General features: G+C 42.5%; 1 protein-coding gene across 11 annotated transcripts in view; it reads left to right on the top strand.

The window, feature by feature from the left end:
• The window catches only part of RASAL2 (RAS protein activator like 2), a 155894-nt gene that overhangs the window by 96463 nt on the left and 34186 nt on the right, over nucleotides 1–25245 (top strand). For all 11 annotated transcript variants that reach the window (XM_079313468.1, XM_079313464.1, XM_079313470.1 and 8 more), the window contains exon 4: nucleotides 16574–16680. In XM_079313468.1, the coding sequence (XP_079169594.1) occupies nucleotides 16574–16680 (107 nt within the window). The remainder of the gene's footprint in view (nucleotides 1–16573; nucleotides 16681–25245) is intronic.

Raw genomic sequence — 25245 nt, 5'->3', positions numbered from 1 at the left:
TTCTTGCACGCTGGGCAGCGTGTGCGGTGATATCACCCTCTTAAGTTTCCCTGTAGCTGATTTTAGCCTCGGAGTCAGCTGCTTGAAATCCCTGAGTTTCCTCAGCATCAGGCGGGTTTTCGCGGAGTGCCTCCTCCTGCCCACACCCCTCCCTCCCACCCCGAGTGCCTGCGCTCCTCTCGGCTCCCCTGGGACCGAGGGATGCGGTGCGTGCCCATGCCGCGGGGATCGGGTGGTTTATGGGGAGGGCAGGCGGCTCTCGGAGGGCGGCTCTGGCTCAACCCGAGCCCAGGAGCTGAATAGGGAGGCTGGCGCTGCACGGCTCCGGCTTTTCTGCATTCCTGGCCGGCCGGGGCAGCGAGCGCGGGGAGAGCGGAGCTGCGCTGCCGTCCTGCTCGGCATCCCGGCACCACCATGCTGCAGCTGGCAGGATCCCCGCAGGATGCAGGGCACAGGTGAGCCAGACCCTCCTACAGCAGAGCACGCATTGCTGCGGGGATTCCAGCCAGGCGGGGCTGCCTGGGAGGCACACAAGTGTTCTGCTGGAGATTTAAAATGGCTTGACTCAAAGCAACTAGAAACTTGCAGGGATTTTATCTATGTTGCATGTTTATTCCTTATTTCAGCTTTATGCAAAGGTCTTTAAAGAGGTGTATACATTGGTACTTTTCTGCTCGCTGGTAGAGAAATTTAATGTTAGTGTTAGAACAACATGTAGATGCAGAGATGAAGAACAGGTTTTTGTAAGCCACTTTCAGAGCTAAAAATCTATGTTATTTAATTAATTAATTATGCTCATTTTCTCCCTCTCACTGAAAGCCCTTACCTAAGTAAGTATATTTTTAAATGACACTGATTTCTAGATAAGGCCAGACATCATCATTCAAAGGCACACTGTGGGAATATTTGTCAGTGCTTACTTGTGGCTGGCTTACGTGATGTTTCCAACCTGACTTCCTATCCCCCAGACAGTGATGGTAAATCAGTTGTTCAGGGAATCCTACAGGTTGCATGTAAAACACAAGATTTGGTCTCCTTTCGATATAAAGGATGCTGCCTTAGCAATGCCACTGGCTTTTCCAGCAGCTTTTGTCCTAAAATGTATTAAGTGATAGCAAGCTAGAAAATATTTAAGTTTCCTGCCTTTTGATATGGCTGAACATTTTCCAGTAGGTACAAAACCAATAGATGTTGTCTAAGGAACCGGGGAATGGAATCTCCTGAGTCAAATGTTTTCTGCCTTGGAAACCTCCTTTAATAAATAGGTGCTGATTATGACATCCTCCTTCCATAGACAGGGTGAATACTAATGTACTAGCTTGGAGAGAGCTGTTTTTGTTAGCCTGGACCAATAGGCTTTCTCTGCAACTTCTTTTGAATTACATGGTCTGAAAATGAAAACCTTCTGCCTTAGCTTTTTTTTCAAACAAACACGTGTTTCTTTGAAAAACAAGCAAACTTTTGGCAAACTGCTCAGAAAAGTTCAAGGCACCACCAATGCCTATGCCTTCCAAATTTCATTTAGGTGATTTTGGGATAGTTACCACGAGGTTGCCTTTAGAATTTCTTGTCTTCTTTTGGGGCTCTTTCATACGATTAACATGTTAATAGAATTAAGAGTACAATACTAGGGAATTGTGGAAGGCAGATGTGAGCAGCAACTTACATTCCTGCAAATTCTTCATGTCTGCCAGCTTTATCTGATACTCTGTTGGTGCTCTCGCTCTTTTTCTCTTTAAAATCTCCAGGGAGTGGGGAAAAAATGTAATTGCAATGAATACTTGAGGTGACTAGTGTCAGAAAGATCTGTCATGGCTCTTTAAAGCTCATGGGGACAAATCAGCTTCATTTGTGCATAAGCAGGAGGAAGGGACATTCTGCTACACGAAGCCTTACCTTGCCATTTTCTGATGCCTGGGAGACAGTATAACGTGAAATATTGGAAGTCAGAGAATCTGGGGATGCATCAAATTACAGGGTGTGAATGGCATTTATAAATGCCTTGTTGGCATCAAGAGACAGATTCATTTTCCAGCCTGTAGAGGTATGTACCTTGTCCAAGCTTCGACTTTCCAGAATGGGAACACCTTCCTTTTATCTAGATTTCTTGGCTAATTGGCATCAGACAGCACAAATGTTTTTTAGGAGGGCTAATAATGATGGGATTTGAATCTGGGCCAATGGCAGAAGGGAGACCTCATGATCCCCTTCCATTTAATTTTCTTCAGCTATGGGTGACTGCTTCTGATAAGAGAGAGGGAATCTGTACAGAAAGTCAGCAAGCAAATGGTGCAACTACAGGCAGAGCTTATGGTTTCAGCACTGTCACCTCCATATGTGAAATTGTCTACAGGCTAAGAGTATGTATATTATAGATTTAATGGGAAATGATGGTGAAATTGTCATGGTACACATGACAGCAAAAAATGGGTTACAGAGTAACCCAGCTGCTTCTCTGAGCAGGAAATGGCAGCTACGAATGGCTGTGGTGAGTCTGTGTGAAACCATAGAATTATTAAGGTTGGTAATTATCTCCAAGATCATCAGCTCTAACCGTTAACCTGCCACCTCCAAGGCCACCACTAAATAATATCCCTAAAACCCACATACACACATTTTTTAAACACTTCCAGGAGACTCCACCACTTCCTGGGCAGCCTGTTCCAGTGCTTCACCAATGTTTCAGTGAAGAATTTTTTCCTGATACATTCTTGCCTAGCAGAACAGTGCTGATCCTTGGGCAGTGGGTCTGCTGTGGTAACATATGATATTGCATTCTTCTTCTTCTGCACCTTCAGTGTGCTCAGCAGGGACTTCAGAAGGGCCATGTTGTGATGTGAACACCAGAGAAGTGGAACAGCTCTGCTAACTTGTTTCCTTAGAATTATGTCTTTGGGCAACCTTCAAAAGCACTGAAAAAGCAAAAAGCATTGAAAAATCCATGTCTGGCTTAAAAAGAGGGGATTGCAACTATTTTTTTTTTCTTATTTATTTATCCATTTTCCTGATTGTTTTGATTCATTTTGGAGTAGGCTTGTGTCAGATTTCCAAGTTTAGTCTCACTGAAACCCTGACAGACAGGTCCTTGTTGTAATTGTCTCCACATCTTTTTGGTTCAGGGGGTAATGGCTACAGAAAAATGCCAACTGTACAAAATAAAGCATAATTCTAATGCCAGCTTTCACAGCATTCATGCTCTTAAAGCCCTGGCCTAGTATGTCTCAAGGTCATTCCAAAATGCCAGCTTGTATTTTCTCCAGAGAAACTCTCACCAGAGTGTCCAGGAGGAAGCTCTAAGATATTGCATGTTAGAAATTAAGCCCATGAGCACAAGATGGAGGACTTGGTATGTCCTTGTAGAAATTCCTTAAATTATGCAGTCTCTTCCCTTGCTGTGCTTCCTTGCTTCACCACCAAATCTGGTCCCTAATTTGTGAAGAGATTAAAAAACCCTTCCATATGCTGCCTTTCTTGCACCTATCTAGTGCTTGGCAGGGCCTTGGGCTTTGGCAGGTGCTGTATTTTGGTGCTTTTGCAGAGATTAACATAGTCTTCCTGTAAACATGTGGAACTGAGTGGTAAGAGGGAGGGAGACCAGATGATTCATGGGCAGGGGTAGGGAATCATATTACTGGTCACAGTTCTCTGGAATGCTTCTGCTTTTCTGCTGCCTACCTGGTAAGTGCAGGCTGCCTGTTTTTGGGCTACTGCACACTAAGAGCTTTTTGGTGGTGGTTTTCTGTTTCTTTATGTGCCATTAGAAGTGCAGGCAATTTTTTTTTTTGGTGCCAGTCATGGAGAGTTCAGCTCCCACCTGGTGGGGCTGGCAAAGCCTGGATTTCTTGATGCATAGAGGGAGCAAGCAGTGACCTGAGGGTGGAGTGAAGCTCCCTGCTGGCATGGCAGCCTCAGCCCTGCTCTGCAGGAATCGCTGGTATTTAGGCTGTGCTGAAAGCAACAAGCTGAACTTGTTGTGGGAGTGCTACGTAAGGCTGTTACCAGGAACCAAACCTTGTAGCAAGAGGGTAAATAATGCTTCAGTTGGTGGGGCAGTTCCTGTGTGATCTGGCCAGAAGCTAAGTGCCATGGTCAGTAGATCATCACATGGATCATGGTGAATGGAATCCCACAACACTTGGAAGCCATCTGTGTGGGTGTCAGGCATTCTGATGGAACAAGAGTGTTGCAGAATGAATAACATACTTATTTCTCTCTCATATTTAGTTCTCTGTCATGTGAACTGGTTATTTTTCTCAAAATTCTAGTTCTCTGCTATCTCTGTAATAATGTGGAGCCATAGAAGGACATAAGACCCCAAACCAATCACCACCCAAACCCCAGCCCTCACTAACTTATTCATTTGTTTGCTTGTTGGAGATGTCATCCAAATGAGTCTAAATAAGAAAAATAATTCCTGGGTGTTTCCCTGCTCTGGTTGAGCCTGTATGCCCAAGGAAAAAGAGTAGTTCAGAAAGTAATAGTAGAGACCAACATGAATGGTGGAAGCATGCCAACAAACTGTCTTAATTAATTATTTTCAAAAAATACAGCACTGGCAAAGATATGAATTGTGCAAACTATGTGGCCTGCAAGGTGAGCAAGAAAAATTCTTGAGAGAAATGTCATCTTGTGAATGCCAGCATCAGAAATTAAGTACCCTTTACATTCTGCTTATTAAATATATAGCTGGGTGTATTCATACTTTGATACAAGATGTCTGTTGCCATGAGGCATATGGTTCACAGTCTGGAAAGGCACTCCAGAGTGGATGGCTCTGCAAATAATGTATTGGCCCAATTTGAAATTAAATTTGCTTAATATTTTTGGAGTGGTCATTAATGGTACTTACAAACTTGCTGTCATGCTAGTAACTTAGCTGAATCCCTTGGCTATTCTGAGGATACCAAGGAAGTCAGATTGAGTACAAAAATGTAATTAAGATGGTGTGAAAGTAGGAAAAAATAGTCCATGGTTGTTCATCAGTGAAGTTCTGAAAATCCAACAATTCTGCCTGGCTGGATTACCTGTATTGTTGTATACTAGAGCTTCAAGGTATGTTTTCCCACCCTCATTTTGAGTCTTTCTGTCCCTATTTATCTTTCCAGGCTGTCAGTAGGCAGCACTTTCACTGGGAAATTAATTTTTTCTGCTCCCCTCCAGAGTAACCACTGGTTAAGGTGTCTGGTCTCAGCTGGGCTAGGAAGGCTGGTGTTGCTCACTCTGGAAGTGAGGAGAACAATAACCCAGCTAAGTGACAATATTACATCAGTGTGCAGAGGTTGTCATTGCAGCTGGGTAAGAGCTGTTGAGAGTGAGTGTAGAGATCAGTGACTGTGCTAAAATCACTTCATTAAGCAATCTGAAAGGATAAAACACTAGACGATAATGTGTATGTGTGGGCTGGCACTTCATCAGCATGGTTTCACTTTTCACAATAAATCAACTGGCTTGAAGAGACACTTGAGTGTCCATTTTTTTTTATCCTGATTAAAAAGGGCTTTCTGTGTACTTTGCCATGCTCCAATGGGGCTGTCCACATCTTGTCATGTCTGACAAAACTCTGCTGTTGATTTACACTGCAGCAGAATGATTCTGCTTGTAGCTCATAGGATCATGTCGCAGCACTATACACTGCTTTTGCTCAGGTAGCTGAAGCCAAAAAGGTTACTCATGTTCCAAAATAGCTGTGAATACTTCCATCATGATCTCCTAATACAGATTGAGTTACTCAGCCTTTTCCACTGGGATCCTCTTGAACTAGATCACAGCTTGATTAGGAGACTGTTTTATTGTAATGCTGCTCCTCAAAGCAAAATTACTTCCATTATAAATAGACATTTAAAATTATTTAATGAAGGAAATGGAGCCTTGTGCAAATAGAATTGAAGTTTTTAAGTGTCTGGGATACTTATTTTAAGCTAGCTGCTTATTCCATTTCCTGATGGGCAGGTATGAAGGTGAGTAGTTTTGCCTGACACATGAAATTGATCCAGGGGTTGGACAAACAAGCATTCATTGTTTCTTATTCATTCCTAAATTATCTGTAAGACATTTTATTAAGAATGACTTGGGTGTACAATATCTAAAGTATATTGCTGTGAGGACATCATTTACTGACTAAAGCAGTATCCATCAATCAGTCTGTCAGCACCTATCCCTAGTGCATGTAAGACCCATTTTTCCTCCCCTGGAAAATATCTCATGCAGAGAACATTAATACATTATGATTTATAATACCACCATGACTATGTGCTTACAAAGCATCTGCATCACAAGGCATCTTTGCTCTATTATTTGCATATATTATGAATTCTCATTTACTAAAAATTGCTGTAGAAAACTCTGAGATTCATGCTTTTGGGTAGTTTCACTGATCAAGAAAGCTAATTTTTAAATTCAAAGGATGGTAAAGCTGCTTAGCTTCATGGGTCTCAGAATCAAAGCTTTGGGAGAGTGACATTTGTCACAACTGCAGAGTTCAGTCAGTGGCTGTAATGCAGGAATTACCAGGGAGGGATGTATAGAAGTGTTAAATGATTGGTTTTTTAATGTGCTCCAAAGCAGAAGGGCTTGGTTTAATTTTCAGGCTTGACAACTCATCTGCTTTTAGAACTCAGAGGTGAGGGAGATAAAGCTAAACACTTTGAACAAGTTTTCTGATATTCTCACCTGCTACTCTGTACAGCTACTGGTGCTAATTTTAGAAAGCAGTCTCTCAAGACAGATATTATCTGCTTCTTGTCCCTGCTTTTTGATTGGTTTTTAGGAGTTTTTTTTATTACTACTTTGCTGACCCTTCCCATCTCTCTATATTTTCATATTTTCCATACTTGTACTCTGGTCAATAGAGCCATTTGTATCTGGATTTGCATAGTTTCAACAAACTCCCAGTGTAGGTAAGTCCCACAGCATGAAAATAAGTTAGTCATGTTTTGAATAGTCTTCTCATGCTGATTTGCTTTTTGTCTTACAATCTGGTTGTCCTGGAAAATTTGGACAAGACTTTTTAAATGGGTTTTGGAGAGCTTTAGAGCACAAGACCTCCATTAAGACAAATTTCAGAAGCTATTCAAAGTGCTGTGACCAGCACTACATCCCTCCTGCAGCTGTGGAGCTGTGTCTCTGGCTTTCTTGCACAGCAAAGGTCTGAAAATCAAAACCAATGCTCCAGAGAAGTCTGAGGATATATTTGAAGGGATTGTTTGAAACTAAATATTCAAAGGATAGAAGCAGGGAGGACGTTTCTGATATCAGTGTTTGACAATGGACTATTAAAGCACACAAATGTCAGCCAGAGCCCAGTGGTTGGGAGATGAGGCTTGATAAATTCAGTCTTGGAACTAAGGAGCAATTTGCTAAGCAGGAGTGGAGTTAACCATTGGAACAGCTTATAGGGGATCAGACAGGCTCTTTATGTCTTTATGTGTGGTGACAATTGGATGTCTCTTTTTCTGGAAGATGGGTCTTTGTTCAGAAATAATTCAGTGCATGGGTGAAGTCACTGGGTGGTATTCTAAAGGTGCTTTAAGTCAGGTTAGATGCATTTGGTGTTTGGTAATGTCAGTGGCTCTTTGACATCTTTCCTATCACTTTAAATTTCCAGGATTTTTAGGGGGACTGTGTTCATGACTTACTTTCTTACAAGGATTTTTTAATTCTTTTATTCTAATGTCTATCTCCATCTCCTGACAGCCCCTTGCAGGCAGGTGACCTGCATGTTAATGTGACCTGCTAAACCACACAAAATGAAGATAAATAATAAGGATTTTTGCAGGTTTTTCCCCTATGTGGGTTTCCCCAGGAATGTTAATTCTCAGGAGAAATCTACTTATCAAAAACTTCACTGTCCTTTCAGATCCTAGTTGCATCCTTCTGACTGAACTCTTTGTCAGTTCTAGTTCCATTTTTTACAAAGATTTTTTTTATCTTCCTGTATTTTAAAATACTCCAATAAGCCAGTTTCATACTTGATATGTAATATACTTCCCTTGCTATCATAAACATTTTAAATTATTGGGAGAGATCAATAAAGCTAAATTATTACACAAGATAAGGCAGCCAGGGAGCAAAACAGGATCTGTATGTGATTTGTACTCCTAGAAAGGATGCAAAATTGGTAAGCATTCATGGGAACTCAATACTTATAGCTCTATTTTCTCTAGAAACTTTTATTTATAGAGCTGATAGTTAATATTGCAAGTTTTTAATGAAAAGACACACAGGTGATTGTGAGTACAGTATTTGATTAGGGAACTAAAAGGAAGGAGTTGAAATTTCCATTTCATATTGACCAACCAGATGGACCAAAATAACTATCTAATCCTTTCTCTAAAAGTTCTTTAATTCCATTCTTATTGTAAGTAGATTTACGTCATCAGTTTGCACAGTCTTAAAGAAAGGTTCTACTTGTGGAAGTTGGACGAAATGCTATCCTCCCACACACAGAGGGAAATTTTGTTTAAAAAAAATCAGCTCTTTTTTCATAGATGGGAAATCTATGTATCACAGGATTTTATATGATGCAGGGAACGTTTGTGAGTTTTCATCCCAGATATGGGAAGCAGATGCAGTTGTTGAGTGGGAACAGGAGGAGAGCTCTGCTCAGTCTGGCACATTGCTGGGATATCTCGCTCCTGAGCCGCCTGTCCCGTGTTCCCTCATTAACTGGGGGCTCTGTAGAGCACATGCCCTGCTTGGCAGGTGTTTTATGAAAATATCTATCCTGCACAAACAATACTTGCTACGGTTTGTCTTAGTAATTGGAATTTTCCTCCCTGCTGGGACTTGATAGCTCTTTTTTTTTTTTTCTTCATTTTTTGGTCAGTATCTAATTTTTTGCTTTGCTGATCTAATGGCTTTTTGGTGTAGCTTGGGTTTTAGTCAGTGGTCAGCAAATATTCTTGTTTGTAATAGGGATTGGCAAGTGTATAAATTATTTAAAATAAAGACAAGTTCAGAAATTGGTGAGCAAAAGGCGGCTGTCTCTTTAAAGGGTGCAGTTTGATCAGAGCATCAGCCCCAGCCCCTGAGGACAAAGGCAATTTTGATTTGTGGGGCCCAGGAGTCCCTCACTTACCAGGATTCGTCACTGCTCGTGCATGTGTAAACCTGCAAAATGCCCTTTTGTGTAGAGTAAATCTTACTCTTTAAATCCCGTACGATTAAATGTTGCCTTTCATGAAGTCACAGCGAGGAGTCTTTAGTGCAGAGCAAGCTCGCTGTCCAGGCAGGGCAGAATCATTTCCCATTTAGCTTTTTATTTTTCAGACAAATAACCACCCATCAGCTGATGGCTTCTTTGAGCCTCCAAGATTGCTGCTGTCTCCTTACCTCTCTCTGCTTTGCCCTGCGGCGGCGGGGGCTGAATCCAGCAGGGCTGTGCTTGTTCTGGGTGCCGAGGAAGAGGAGCCATTCCCCCTGTCCTGCTGCTCGGCGCTGGGGAAGTGGAGCAGCTCTGTCTCCTGCAGCCAACAGCAGATTCCATTATTGCCGATCAATGCCGCCGCCATGCAAGAGGAGGGGAGAGGGAGGGGTGGGAGCTTCCTATTCACAGATTGATCAACCTGCCATTGCATGAACAAATTCATTGCAAGGAAGGCTGGGATAATAGCTGGAGCAGGAAGGGGCTTGTAAACAGGGGAATGCAGGCTCGTCAGTAATGGGGAGGGGATTTAAATTGCCTCTGAGCTTGCTGTTTTTTCTTCTAGCATAAAGCACAATACCTGAGCCTTCAAACAAAGCCAACACTGTGAAGAGTGTTAGAGCTGTATTGCACTTACTGATAAGCTATTGTCCTGACTTATTTGAGCTTCTTCAGCACTGATGTGTTTCTACTTTTTACTTAAGTTCATTCTGTCATAACCTCCTGCCTCTTCTGGATTTTGAGACCTCAATTTCTCCTGCTTCCCCTTTTTTGCATTCTTTCTATTCCTGCTTGGACTGAAACCTGACACAAAGGGACAAGTACAAATCCCGTTACTGCTCCCACCCATGTCTGCAGTGTCAGATGTAGGGTTGAGAGAGCAGCACGGGATCACGCTCTCATGTTTGTCAGTGTAGACAATAACTGGAGTACTTGAATTCCAAGACCATCAGCTCCTCCCCATCCTTCCTACCCTGCTTCGTTCACTTTCTGTGTTCTGCATGGAAAAGTTTTCTGGCTGGAGAATAAGTCTTCTTTCTCCCGGGCATGTGGCCGAATGGCTGGATAGCAGTACGGAAGATGAGCAAAGCCTTCTCTCCTTTCTTGGTACGGTAGGGTACAAACTGTATTTTTCGGGTTCTAACGTTTTACTGGAAAGGCATTACGACTTTGGTGCTTAATTCCTTCAGTCTTTCAGTTACTTGACCTTATTTCTTTTTAAAAGCTGTTAAGTGATGGGTTCATTAAACGTGGTTACAGCCTGTTTGAAATAGTTACAAACACACTGGGCAAAGGTTACCTTGTAAATGGGGATGTGCCCTGCAGCAAATGAACTGAACTGGACTGATTAAACAATGTTACTTTCTGTTTTGGTTTTCTTCTCTGTGCCACTTGATAAATTGATCACTGGGTTCGGTCCACTTCCTCTGATTTCAGTCAGCTAACCTGACTTCTGAACTGTGTGATGGTAGCAAGATAAATCTGGGGAGACTGCTCAAAGTTTCTCTTCTTAAGAGAAATGTGCAGATGCATTTAGAATAAAAATTCTAAAGTGGTGTCTTAACTCTAGGACCATGTTTAGGGTTGACTGACACCTCTCGGATGTGTGCAGTACATTGGGTCTTTTCCAGTGTCAGTAACAATAATTCTTACTGCTCAGGCACAAAATCCTGCCACAGTGAGCAGGAAGTGCTGAGGCTCACAGCAGCTTTCTGGGCCGTGGAGAGGAACAGGCAGGAGCTGTTGAGCTTTGGTGTGTTACAGAGCCAGTGAGGCTATCCCAAAGGATTGCTTTGTAGAGAATGCCTCTATTCACAGCCCTTTACAGACAGGAAAAAGATTGGTTTGGAAAACTGTGGCTCAAGGCTGTTGTTTAATAACAAGAACAATAAATATTGGTATCATACTAATGTGTGTTTAAGTCATAAACCTCTAAACAAATTAGACTGCAGGAACAAGTTACCATGCATCAGCTGATCAGTGTTAATTGTCTGTGTGCAATCTCTGCAGCAAACACAAGGTAATTTGAATTAGCAGGGGCAGTCCAAGATCATTAGGAACTAACGAGGACATCAGCATCTCCAGGTCATGGGCAGCAGCTCCCTGTCTCTGCTTTTGTGTTGACACCCGTTGTCAGGACAATTTGTTTGACTGTGTGTGGAGTCAACCATTAAGGGAAGTTTTAGGGCCTGTTGTATGAGGTGGCCAAGAAGGAGCAACGATCCCAAATTTTGTACAGCCACGTACATCAGGCAGAGGATATGTTGAGCAGTTTAGGGACGTGCATCTGCTTAATTTCTGACCTGGTTTGCAGAGCTGGAGTATTTGTTCTTTATTTTCCAAGTGAGTGCATCAGTCTAAGAACAGCTGATGTTGTACTCTTGCAATGCCATGTACAATTTCCTCCAAACTTTCTGGGAGAATGAATCATGTGAGTTTATACTTGAAACCCCAAAATTATTCTCTCCTATGATATCTATGCCCTTTCTTCCAGCCTACTCCTGTATTCATCTGCTTTGCCTATTAGGTCTTGTCTTTTAGACTGTAAAGTCATTTAGGAATCAATGACTTAAGGATCTTTTAAGATCCTTTTAAGACTGAATATGTCATTTAGGTTGTTTTCTATACACCTCCTATACTGGGCACTAATTCAATTACACCTTTTTTATATGCCAGCACAATGCAAGTGTCTAACAATAACAGAATTGCCTGTCTGTAAATTTAAAATCTTTTCTAGTTACCTGGCTCATCTTTCAAGGCATACCTGATGGACTCAATCCCTAGTAAAGCACATTGTCTTCTTTTCAAACCTTGCTAATGGACTGTGAGAGTTTTTGATCATAGTTTGTATCTAGCAGTTGTTTGATGCTGGAGTTCTACAGCCAGTGATCTTTGGGTTCCCTTTATATTTCCCTTTTCAGGCTTGGCAGCTTTTGTACACTTCAATGTCCTGAAACTTGGTTGCATTCACTCTGATGTATCTTCTTGTGATTTTTTTTTCCCCTTCTGGTTGCCTTGATAAATGTGGAAAAGCTATCTCTGCAAATTTTCCATTTTTTCCTTTAAGTTATACCTTGCAGGATTTGCATAATGTATTTTAGTCAGAGCACAAACCTGGATTTCAGGACTTAAAACAGACTGAGGGGGGTTGAGTATACTTTTACCTTAGGCTTCTTGTACAGGCATTTATTGAAATTTTTATGACAATCTGTGAATTTGGCCTAAGTCTGAATTCTCCCCAAGTGATCAAAATGTGAGAGAATACTTATTGCAAGATAAAACATTAACATTTTTATTTATTTTGATATAAGGCTTCCTATTTCACTAGGTAATACCCCTTTGAAAAACACTGTTGAGACACTTCTTCCTCTTCTTGTTCTTTCTTCTATATCTGCAAATAATTCCTACCTGGTGTGGCTGTCCCACAAAGCTGGGAGAACTTGTGTCTGCTTCTCCCACCTGGAGAAAAAGCTCTTCACAGTGAAAATACAAATTTCTACCACAGCAAGTCTTTCAAGTGGCCACAGCACCCAGCAATAGGAAATTTAGGTCAACCCCCAGAGCCCTGTGGTGACAAGAGGTTGCTGAGGCTACACCACTGTTCCCTTCAAGGACGGCAACCCTACCACTACTCCATGTAGTAAGTGGCACCTGGTTTACACAGACCTTCCTCCTGGCCTAAGAACAAGCTTTGGTGCTGCTGAGGGTAGAGTGTGGCTCAACAGGATGGAGGAGAGACCTACCTGCATTGTATCCTTGGGCAGTTCCCTCCTCAGAGGCATCTGCCACTGCAGAGTAATTGGCTCAGCTCATTTGGAGCTGACTGTTACTATGTAGTGTGTAAATACTTATTTGGATAAATACCTATTTACATAAATAATACTGTGTATCACCAAGGTGTCAGGTGATAAAAGTAACCCATTGGGATGTTTGCAACTTGTTTGTTTGATGGTATTGAGGAAAGTGTCCCTTCCTGGATGATATTTTAGGCCCATTCTGTCCCAAACCATTGTAAAATTCTGCAATTTTTTGTTAAAATTTGAAATGGGGAGGATCTGTCAGGTTGGTTTTCTTTCCATTTGCCTTTTCTTTTTTTCCCAGAAACAGAAGAGCTGAAAAGGGTTTCAGATTGTTTTGATGGATAAACAATGTGATCTATTTGTAGCCTTGGTCCCTGAGAGTAAGCAATGCAAAAAAAGCAGTAGTAATTTAATACTAAGCTGATGAGAGGTGCATTGATTTTTGTAGCAGGTGAAGATTATGCAAGAGTAGCTTCAAGCATTACTAGTGGAACAGGGGAGGGAACTGTATAAATTTTTGTCTGGTGGTGACAGTATAGATTTCTTTCATAAGACTCAGCAAAAATTCTGTTCTCCAGGCATCATAGCAAGTTGCTTCTGCTTTTGATTCCCAGTTAGCATATCTCGACAATTTTGTTGTATCTGGGTCTTCCTTTTCCTAGGGACTAAGCATGTCTATTTGCTGTTGTTTTTTAGAAGGACAAAAGAGGGAAAGGTAGTTTGGTTTTTGTTTTTCTTTTTTGTTCACTGCAGGCACCTAGTGAGTATTTCATTTTCCCTTCCCCATTTGATACACTTCTGTGGTGGTGTGAGAAAAGAAGAAACTCATTTTGCTGATGACATGTCAACATTTTATTTGCAGAAAAGTTGGATTGCTGCTGGGTGAATGTTGGGGAGGAGAGGGAAGGCAAAGGGAGCCAGGCACATTCCTTGTGGTAGCTTTTCAACTCCATTCAGTTTAAAGTTAAGCTCTTTCCCAAACTGCCCCTCCTGCAGAACATGTTGTGGAAAACAGTGGGGAATTTGGGGTCGTGTTTCCATTTATGACTCAGCAAAGTTAACACTGTTTTAAATTACTGGAGCAGCTTTGATATGATTTCCTGCGTGTGAGAGGCAGAGGAAGCCAAACCTATTACGTTACTCATTACTAGTCAGTGTAACATAAAAGGTGCTCACTCTAGCCCTGTTCCAATGGAATATATCAATCCCATTTGCCTTTACTACACGGACATATCCTACCTAACACAGCTCTGGGCAGAGCAGTACTTACAGGTGCTGCAGAAAATAAAGTTTCCCTTCATCGAGGTCAGGGAGGCAGCTGGTGATATTAAAATGCACCGTCAGGTAAAACTGGCAGCACTGCGAAGGCTCCTGAGCTGGTGGGACTGACTCAAAAACCTTGGGCTGGCACTGGCCCTGCTCCAAGTGCTTTGTTCTCCAAAGGTGCCCTGATGGGGACTTACCCTCCAGCCCTGGAGCAGGTGGTGCTGCAGGAGAGGCGGCTGGTGCTGCTCCGGAGGTGGAGGGCTGTCCCCACGGGGGATCTGATCTCTCCGTCACGGCTCCCCTGGTTCTGGCGGGCCGGGATGCGCTCGCTCGGTGCGGGCAGGGCTCGGGCAGCGCCCTCAGAGCCATCTGTGTGCTCAGAGCCAGCTGTGCCCTCACCCCTGGCTGTGCCCTCACCCCTGGCTGTGCCCTCACCCCTGGCTGTGCCCTCAGAGCCAGCTGTGCCCTCACCCCTGGCTGTGCCCTCACCCCTGGCTGTGCCCTCATACCCGGCTGTGCCCTCACCCCTGGCTGTGCCCTCACCCCTGGCTGTGCCCTCACCCCTGGCTGTGCCCTCATACCCGGCTGTGCCCTCACCCCTGGCTGTGCCCTCACCCCTGGCTGTGCCCTCAGAGTCGGCTGTGTCCTCCCTTCTGCCTGTGCCCTCCCTGCTGCCTGTGCCCTCCCTGCTGGCTGTGCCTTCCCTGCTGCCTGTGCCCTCACCCCCGGCTGTGCCCTCCCTGCCCGATCCCCACTGAACTCACCACACCGCGTGTTGGGCTCTGCCCGCTTCACGAGGCTGCTCTCCCTCTTAGTCCTTTTTCCCAGGCAGACTTAGGGGCTCAGTGTCAGCAGTTTGCTTTTTTAAAAAGATAAATATCTACCGAATGAGACACTAATACTGCAGGGTCCGGATTTCTTTGCCTCTCCTCCTTCTCTGTGCTCCATTTTGTCAGTCTCCAAGCATCCATGGGAGAGACGTATTATAACTCTGCTGAAATCAAAATCCGGTATGCAAAGACATCACAAGTAATGTTATCCCTGAGGAAGGCTTCTCTCCTTTTTTTTGCTTCGGCTCTTTGGAGGAAAATGCCGCTTTCGTGGCACCAGCTGGCTGTCTCTCCCCATAAAGCTTGTTTTTTGCTGCTGTGAATCAGGATGCACAGGGAAATTTTCGGTAGCGGAGGGAAGCCGGCAGTTGGGCGTCTGTTAATAGCCTGCAAGTAACTAATGAGGATGTGCAGCCGGAGCGATTGATTGAAGAGCTGCAGTCCTGTGCTGTGCCTCGCTCGCACACTCCCGCCAGCCCCGGCAGGGGAGGGCGGACGGAGACACCGGCGCTCCCTCCAGTGCGAGTCACCCATCCCCAGGGCCAGGAATCGGAGTTTGAGCTGCAGCTGGCTCTGAAAGGAGAACGGCAGGAGTCAAAATGTCACTGCCCGGAGTCACGGCTTGCTCCTGTTCTTTAAGGTTCAGAAGATAACAATGGACTTTCTGCTAGGAAGTGATTTTTTCCCTCCCCATCTCGGGGGGTGTTTTGTGAAGGTGGATTCCTTAAAGTCTGGCAATTGAGCTGGAGATGGGCAGCACTTGTGATAAAGGTATCTGTATGCATACATATGCATATCTAGCTCTATATAAAAAATGCATATATGTGTGTTTGTGGAGAGATTTTTAATGCTGTGTGTAGTTTATTACCTATGATTCCAGTATTTGTACTAGTCAAAGACATCAGTGCAGCTTTTATGAATATTCGTGCTCATCAGATCAGTCTGCATGGATTTAAGATGCCAAAGTCGTGTCTTAGTAAGGTCATACTGCCAGAACGAGGAGAAGTTGACCTATTTTTTTTTTTTATCTGCAGAGATATATATGTCATATTACCCAGGCACTTATAAGTCTTCTGCTGGTTACATGCTTTGAGCAAGTAGTGGGATCATACATGACTGAACTTTGACCTTTGCCAAATTACATTTGGCTGGGACTAACACTGAGCTTCCCCGGTTCTTGATTGTAGTTATGTTAATTACTGCACTGCTTACGGAAAAAAAATTAGATCTAAAAAAAATAGATTTAAGTTCTCTGAATACTGTCTCTCAAACAATAACAGAATATTAAGTATGTCCAGATATTGATCTTTACCAGCACTTTTTATTTTAATCTCCTACAGTCAAGTCACATTTACAACCTTGAAAATGCCATTGTAGGTTAGTAAGTGAATGAGATACAGGTGAATAGGTGGGTTAATTCAGCTGTTTAGTAATGCACTCAAAACTTTCCTGAGGCTTCTGTCCTACAGAGCACCAAGCCTGACTATTCCCCACCCCCGGGCACCCATTCACCACCTTCTTCTTCTCTTCCTCAGAGGTCCCAACAGAGAGATCTCCTCGCAGACGGAGCATCTCAGGGACCAGCACCTCTGAGAAAACCAACTCCATGGATGTTCCGAATACTTCTCCTTTCAGAGTACCAGTAAGTGTGCCTTCCCTGCAAAGGGCCATTTGTCTCACTGGATGGGAGGAGGAGATTAAAATATCAATGTACAAACAGCCTGGGGGAGCCTGGGGCAAAGGAATGTTTGGTTAATATTTCCAGTTGACCAAGAGGTTTTGCTATCAAGTGTGATATATTATCAATAAGATTCCTGGTGGATCCCTAACTTGTTCCTTTTCATTGCCTTGATCTAAAGTTGCAGATTGAGAAACATCAGTGTTAGTGTGGGCAGTGACCTATATAAATACTTTTAAAGTTGCCTCCTGGGATTGCATTCCATATTCAATCTTGACAAGGAAACAAGTTCCTTTAGTATGGATAGCATTGAAATGGTTTTATAGTTTATTCAGAAGCTAATGAAATTTCTGCAGGTGTGTTAATTCCTCTTTAGTTTTTTGGGTTTTGTCCTGAGTTTGGTTGGCTGTGAGTCTGCATGAAAGTTGTTCAGCTACAGCCTGGATTTTGTTTGGGTCAGTCTTTGTGTCCAAAAGCACAAAGGCATTTTTACTATTAGACTGAGGACAAATGCTACAAGTTAAAATGAGGTGCCCTGTAATTTTCAACAGTATTTGTTCATGTTTTAAAATACCTCGAGTATTGCTAATGTTTTCAAGCCCTCCATTACTTTTGTCAAGTAATCTGCTGACTTCAGAATATATCTTGCATCATGTAATTTTAAAAGTAAAATTAAAAAACATCCAAAAGATTTAATGAGAGTTATTTAAATTTTTCAAGGATTAAGATTGGTCCAAGTGTATAAAATACATGGTGTTTAAAGCAACTTGTGAATTCATGGTATATTGGAATGCAGAAAGGGACCAAGGAAGCAGTGAATGCACTGGGTATCCTGACTTGGGCCCTTTTCAGAGTCATAGAATAATACAGATTGGAAGAGACAAGATAATCTCCAGAGATGCTTTCCCACCTGGGCTATTCTGTGTTCTATGAATGAACCTCCGTCACTTCAGAGATCTGTTTTCTAGATAGTACTTGGGAATAAAGGGCCTTGGTCTAGTTGTATGTGAAAAATGTTCTGTTATGTCAGGTTCTGAGATTTTGATACCAAGTCCATGATCACAGAGTTCCAGAAAGATTTCTGTACTCTGAGAACCTTCAAAAGTCTTATCTATGTCTTCATTTATAAGAAATTCTGGGGTTTTTGCCTTCATCTATAGGTAATAGCCCAAGCCTTTAGATATATCCGTGCATCATAGTAGCTTTGTCTAACAACTGCAAACTGTGTATCAGAAGGGTTTGATGATATCTGTATTGTTTATTTTATATGCCTCCTTTTTTCCTCCTTTTTTTACCATTCCTATTAATGATGATCCTATCTCTTAAGTAATGTTTTAATGGTTTTCTAAATCTTTTCTATTAGTTCTTTGATACTACTTTGCCCCTGTTCCCTTTCAAAACAAGAACCCTGCAGAAAGTTTCTCATTTTCCCTGGTGGTGTGTTGTGCTTTTAAGAGTCTGGTAAATAGGTTCAGGAAGCAGTACCTGGCTGCTTTTCTTGGGCAGAAACCAGCAGAAAGCTAGAAGCTATTTCGTGCCATGTGGAGCTGGATTCTGCTGCTTTGTCTGCCTGACCACCTGTACACCCAGGAGCATAATGCAGCCTCCTGTCCTCCTCATGGGGACAAGACTTCTGGTTTTGGAGGTTTTGTTCTGAGTAACACATTTATATCCTGTTACCCCTAAATGGGGTCTGAGATCACCCTGTTTTAAAAGTATGGCAGCTTGTGAGCTGTTTACAAGAGCAAGCTGCAATTAGAAGTCAGCTTGCTTAACAATACAGATGAGCTCAAGCCAAAACTGCTGAAACCAAACACACTGTTAACTTGGTAGATTGGCACACATAGAACAGGTAGCTGAGAAGATGGGGAGGAATCATGTTCATGCCTTTGATTGATAATGAGAATTTCCCAGCTCTCAGAAGGAGGAAAGGTGACTTGGGCACCTTATGAAAGTCTCAGTCTTGGATCACTGATCTAAGAGCTGCAAGTGAAGGATGTAAAAGGTGCCTGTAACAGCTTCAAATCTGTGTCTGTGAGGTTGTCTCTATTTGACAGGGATTTATTCTGCATGTAAAGGAGATTAATAATAAGAGAACTTGCTTTTTTGTATTTCCACACTTTGTCACCCACGGTGCAGGTTGGAGGGCTACAAGCAGCTGCAGAATAGTGCTGCCTCAGTTATTCTTCCCATGGCCCTGACTCTGTGCCATGCCTCATACACTCACTGCCTGGATTTCTAACAGAAAGCAGCTTAAGGCAGGGGACAGCTTAACCTTCTTCCATCCTGATGGAAAATTATGCTGAGACTTTCATAATAAGTTGCTTTTGCAGCTTTTTAAGTTTGTCTCTCAGAACAGCTATTTAAAAGCTGACTTCTCAATAGGACAGTAGCTTCCAGCATGTTCTGTGTAGGTTTTTTCCTTTCAAGCACAGGCAGTGGTACTCAGAACAAGGCATCTGTTTTTTTAATACTGCTAATTGGCATTGCTTTAGCATCTGGAATTTTGATTCATAGCAGCATAATTGCCTTTAAGCAAACATTTCCTTGACAATGCATTTTTTAAGTAATCTATTCAGTGGTAGTGGTCAATGAGGGATTTATTTTTAAGGGCTGATACGTAAAGTTTGAGAATTTTGCCTTTTTACCTCCTGCATGGGCACCAGAGGAAAATATGTATGTTTAAATTTACTAGTGTGTGAAAAGCAGAATTTCAGTAGTTATACTCTTTCCTAGATTGAACCACTACAGGGACTAGCATGTCCTACGTGTTTGTGAGGGTGGTGAGGCCCTGGCACATGTTGCTGAGAAAAGCTGTGGGTGCCCCATCCCTGGCAGTGTTCAAGACCAGGCTGGTGGGGCTTGGAGCAACCTGGGACACTGGAAGGTGCCCCCACCATGGGCAGGGAATGAGATGAGCTTTAAGGTCCCTCCCATGCCAAACCATTCTATAATTCCATGATTTATTCTGGTTATCTCCCCACCAAGGGGAGTAAAGGGGATTCTGCAAATGTTGACGCTGCACAATACATACAGAGAGAAGAGCTCTTGGTGCTTGTCCTTTCTTTTTCTTCCCCATTGCCCCAAATTTTCTTGTCTGCACTCAAATCTTTAGCCTCCATCTAAGTTCAGCTGTGTACATTGATGCTTGACAATTGCCATGTGTGTCAGGAAGAAATACTGAGAGAGAAGGGAAGGGCAAAAAAGGTAGGAAAATGAAGACAAAGAAATGTATCTACTCACATGTAGACAGATATGTGCTGTTTATAGATACATGTATAATAAAAGTGCTGTTTTAATAATGGATATTATTAGACTGAACAAATAGGGAGGCAGAGGGAGCTGGCTCCAAGTAGCACTGTGACACATAGGTGGGCGAGGAACCAGCTTTTCCCTTCCCACACACACCAGGTCCTGGCAGCGCTCGGGCTCCGTGCATCCCGTTCCCTGCTGCGGCACTGTGGAGCCCTGGTGGCACTGCTGCAGCCTGACACATTCCCTCATTGCTCTGCCATTGGAACTGGGTAAATATGGGACTGTCCACATCCTCAGACCTCCTGAGGGACAGGATGGAGAGGAATCTCTAAACTCACCCTTCAGACTCTCACTGCACTCTCCAGTTTTGGCTCAGAGTTATTGCAAATAATATGATTCACCCATGTCTGCTGGCTAATGGAGAAAGAAAGATGAGAAAGGGGCAAAGGAACAAGTGCGAATGAGACAGGAAAGCCAGAGCACAGTCTTTGAAGTAAATAAAATGATTTTTATAGGAACCTTGATGTAGAATACTTGCAGATTGCCTTCCTTGATTTGTTTCTGGCCGAGGGTATAATTGAATCTATAGAAGTGCTGTCTGCCTCTTTGCTCTTTAAGAGTACTGCTAAATGGAACAGAAGACAATGCATCCAGCCTGAGTGAAGGTCAAAGCTTGATGAGATCTTGTGGCTGCCCAGCCTTATCTTTTATGCAGTCAGCAAGATAGTTGCTTCTCCAGAGCACTGCTGTGCTCCTGCCGTGCTGCCAGGGTAGGACAAGTCTGAGCTGTGCTGCCCCTGTGACCCTATGGCATACCAATGCACATTAAATTCTGCATCAGCACCAATGCAGAGATGGAATTGTTGACTTTCATTAGTGTGAGGCACCACAGCATCCCCCATGAAAAACGCCTTGCTCAAATCTGTCCCTTCAATAGAAATTTATGTTTTTCCTTCCACTTTCTACTCTTTCTGTGACATGTTGACATGTTTGTTTGAATCTGCTTTAGTTTTTATCACTTGCCTGTGCTGTGATGGCTTAGATATGCTGGCCATTCTGTGTCAGAAAAGCATAAACGGGTGACTGAGTATCTCCAGGATGCTCACACGCTTTCATCCGTGTCTTTATTCTAGGGTAGTGCTGTTCATAGGCTCTGTAACTTTCACAGTGTCTTGCTGCCACAGCAGATTTGTTCATTACATCAAACTTTAGTTTTGCATCAGATGATGGGGTTATCCAGGCTCTGACACTGTCTGGTGGACCTCAACAGCAGGAATATTATTCTCATGCTTGGTGTAAACCTAATTACAATTCCTTTTATTCTTTAGTTAATGCAGGAAAGCTATGAATGTATATAACTTTAAACACTGCTCACATTCCAGCTGTCCTTGGCTTAGTAGTGTTTAAATATGCACCAACTCATTTTATTCTTCACCTCCAAATCATGACTTAGTCAAGTTATGCAAAGTTTAATTAATGCATCCTCTCTCTGCAAATGAGTCCTTCTGGCCCTTTTATCACTTTTCTTGCTCTTGTGTTTTGAATACCCTTCAATTGAGTCTCCAAGTTCTGGTACTAAAGTTCACAGGAATGTGCGTTACCAGTTTCTAATTGCTCCTAACCCTTTGTGTTATATCTCTGTCCTCCCTGGCCCTTGCTTCACCTCCTAATTTAATACAGCTCAGTGTAATTAATGTGCTGTTTAACTTTCCTTCTGGATGATTAACAAGGATGTTAAGCAGAAGCAGTCAGGCCATGTCCAAGTCATCCCCACCACATCCCATTGGACCCTTTCTTCTACCTTGATACCTTATCACTTGTTGTAATTAGTGTTTTTAGATATTCCTGCAGCCATTCATTCGGTTGATGTTATGAGCTTTAACAAAGTTCATTTTTAATAATTTTTTGTAATTAGCACATGTGCCACATTATCAAAAGGTGTTCTGAAGTGTTGGGCAGCTTTGTGGCTGCATGCCAGGGAAAGAGCCAGGGTCAGGAAATCATTGCCTGCCCTTCCTGACAGGCTCAGGTGACCTGAGTAAGAAATGTTTTGTTGTTCTCCAGACAGCCTTTTTATCTTTATTCCTTAATTCTTAGATAGGGGCTTTTAAGGATGCTCCTTCCATCTGCTGTTTCTGCTATGGGCAGCTCCCACAAGGGCAGCCAGGTGCTGCTCCTAGTTGTGTCCATTCTAAACACCTTGCTGAACTGTGATCTGAAAAGCTGATGTGGCCCTCTTGGATGTCAGATAGCTCTTGCTTCTTCATGATTTTTTTCAGTATAATTCCCAGTGACTTGGAAATTTGATTCCAGCAGGAATTTTGTCTGCACATCGTGCAGAGTGCATGCAATCTTACAATGCATTTTATTAACAGATGTATTATCAGTGTGCCCTCGTTACAGTATCCTCTGTGTTTCCTTGGCTTTCTTATCACTGTTCCTAAACTTGTTCCTCCTATTCTGCATCTCTCCTGTGGCAGTAGACCATTTTTCATTGGAAAGTTGAAATTGTTATCTGGCCAAATCTGCAGTGCTGTCCCATCAGGGGAAAAATATCTTTCCTGATCCTTGCTGTTGATCAGCTTGTGTCCTGAAGCATGATTATTGCTCATTCTTGTTATTTTTAAACCTGACTAATGCAGCTACATATGCTATTCTTCCTTATATAAACACATAATCCTTTTTTAATCTTGCTGAAAAAAATTGTCTCTATAATATCTTGTGGTGGTGAATTGGATGGGCTCATTTATAGATAGCATTGGGAAAGGTCTCCTGACAATCAGTGAAACGTGCTGCCTCTCATGTTAAATTGCCCTTTGGTTTTCTTATGTAACAGGGTTCATGAGGAGCTTAGGTAATTTCCATTCTATTTGTTTTATGCATCTATAATCCCATCTTGCCTTTGTTCCTAAAATAAATAGTTGGTCTTTAAAACATATCATTTGTAAATCCCCCTCTTGTCTACCTTTAATCAGTTTATGCTTCTGGAGTTCTGTTTTGTTCTAGCTTTCTTGCTGAGATGAGAAAATCAGAAGAGTGATGCATTAGTGTGAAAGCTATGGCAGATTTACATAACACCACTCTGCTTTTATTGGGCTTTATCCTCTATTTGGAAATTCTAACATGCTTTTTACTGTTTTGTGCCTGTGCACTAGCCACCTCTTCAGTGACATATTGCCAGGTTTGTTGACGAGTAGATGGTGGAAGGTGGCTGTTGTAAGTCCCTGTCTTGTTCTGTATATTACACCCAAGGTGTATCTAGGGTTGTTTTCATCTGCTTTCCTACTGTGTGAGTGGTTGAGAGTCTTTTCAAAGGGAGTCACTGCTAATATTTTAATGCTGAGTGTTACTGGGCTCACAAGCAAACTTAACCTCCTTGCTAGTTAAACTGGCCTTTTGCTGTTGTACTGCAAGGAATAGTAAACTTCACCATTTTGCTTCTCATTCCTGGAATATCCTTCTAGTTTCATCTTTCCATTTTACCACCTGGTGATTGTTCCCTGCTTCCTTGCCTCCCCATAGCTTTACAACATTACTGGCAGAGGACAGTGTTTTCACTTGGCTATGACACTATTTTTTTTCCCTGATAGCTGCTTGTGAACAGCTTAAGGAATAAAATGCTTCATGTCCTCACCACACATGTTAGTGGGAAGGCAGTTCTGCTGTCATCCACCATCACTTGAGGGTTATCTTTGTTTCCATCCACTCCTTCCCCTTAGAGAAGATGAGTCTCATTGCTCTGTAAATGAAGTTACCCACCTGGTGTTATTAATAATGCATTGCTGCTTCTCATCAAGAATTGCAGATGTTCCAGATATGTTGCAAGACTCAAGTGCAGTGTGTTTGTCCCCAGAAACAACTAATGTAGGTAACAGAACTGTGTGTAAGACAGACCTTTTTTGTTGCCCATTTTACCCTTTTAGTGCTTTGAAACTCCCACTAATAGCATTGCAATTTATCAATGGCTGATTTGTGTTATGGTTATACACAGTTTTATCCATTCATGGCTGAGTTAACCTTTCCAAAAACAAGCCAGGACAATCATTATTTATTATGCATGGGCTGCTCCCCCTGGAGTGAAGAATCACCATGTCCATAGGGAGCAGCAGTTCAGGAGTTGAGCAGCTCTTGCTTGGGCTGTCTTTGAATTTGTCAGACAGTTCCTGTGCTGCTCTACTCAGGTTATGGACAAACAGCCAGTTGGCATCTTCGGCACAAAGTGAGCTTTTCCTAAAGCCAAAACTGCCCTCAACAACCACCAGCCCTGGGGGTGAGGGTTTCTGTGCTTTCCCTGTGCAGCTATGAGGGGAAGTTTCCAGCAGCCTGCTGAATTATCCCTTCTCCTGTGGAGATTGCTTCTTGGCAGAGCGGGAGAGTCGAGTAGCTTAACTTCAAATGAGATGAGTAGAATTCTCAGTGGGATTGAATTATTTTTAGATGTTGTTATCATTGGGTTTTCTTAGGCCAGTGTTTGATGCCTTTGGATGAAATGGCAAACCTGCCCAGACCTATTCCTGATTGCATGTGTGGTTGTGCACCATCACTCTCCTCATCTCTCTTTTCCATTCCTGTTCCCCTAAACCTGTGATTCTGAGGGCAGCTTGTACAGAGCTCCATCTTGTTAAGTGTGAACCTCAAATCTGTTTTTCAAATTTCATCCTAGCTAGCTTATCTTACCAAATATTTTGTACTTTTTTTGGTTAAGAACATAGTCTCATCAGTTCAGGCACTTTGGATTATAATTTACATCTTTTTGTCTGAGGATATTTGTTTAAGCAGTAAAATTCCCAGTTTTTGTAAAGAAGCTCCATGAAGATTCATAAAGCTCAGACATTCCATTACATTTAGGTATAAGAACTGAACAAGAGTCTGTTTTGTGTTGAAATAAGTATTTAGGAGAAATAACTAGACAATAAGAAAAGCAGTAAAGGTGTTTTGGTCTTTTTAATGGTGCAAGCTGTTTTATAAACACTGGCAGGGGTTTCTTGTCTATAGAAGTAAAAGGAAATTAAACTTTCAGTTAGGTAGTATTGTTGCAGATAGAAATTTATTTTTCATCACTACATCTTTTTTATATCTGCATTCAGTATTTAAAAGCATTTCCACTGGCAAATGGAAGTCAAAAAGCTCTGCTCAGTTCTGGCACATGTGAATTTTTCATGCTGCTTGCAGGTTGTCCATCTGTAAGCACCAGCCCTGCATGAACTGCCAGCACAGAGCAAATATTGCAAATGTTTTCAACTCCTTTGAGGATGACCAATAAGCACACCATTT

Source organism: Erithacus rubecula (genome assembly GCF_903797595.1).
Source record: "Erithacus rubecula genome assembly, chromosome: 10".
In the NCBI taxonomy this organism is placed as follows: Eukaryota; Metazoa; Chordata; class Aves; order Passeriformes; family Muscicapidae; genus Erithacus; species Erithacus rubecula.
The sequence above is the reverse complement of the archived record's forward strand: the minus strand, read 5'-3'. Positions and strand labels throughout refer to the sequence as shown.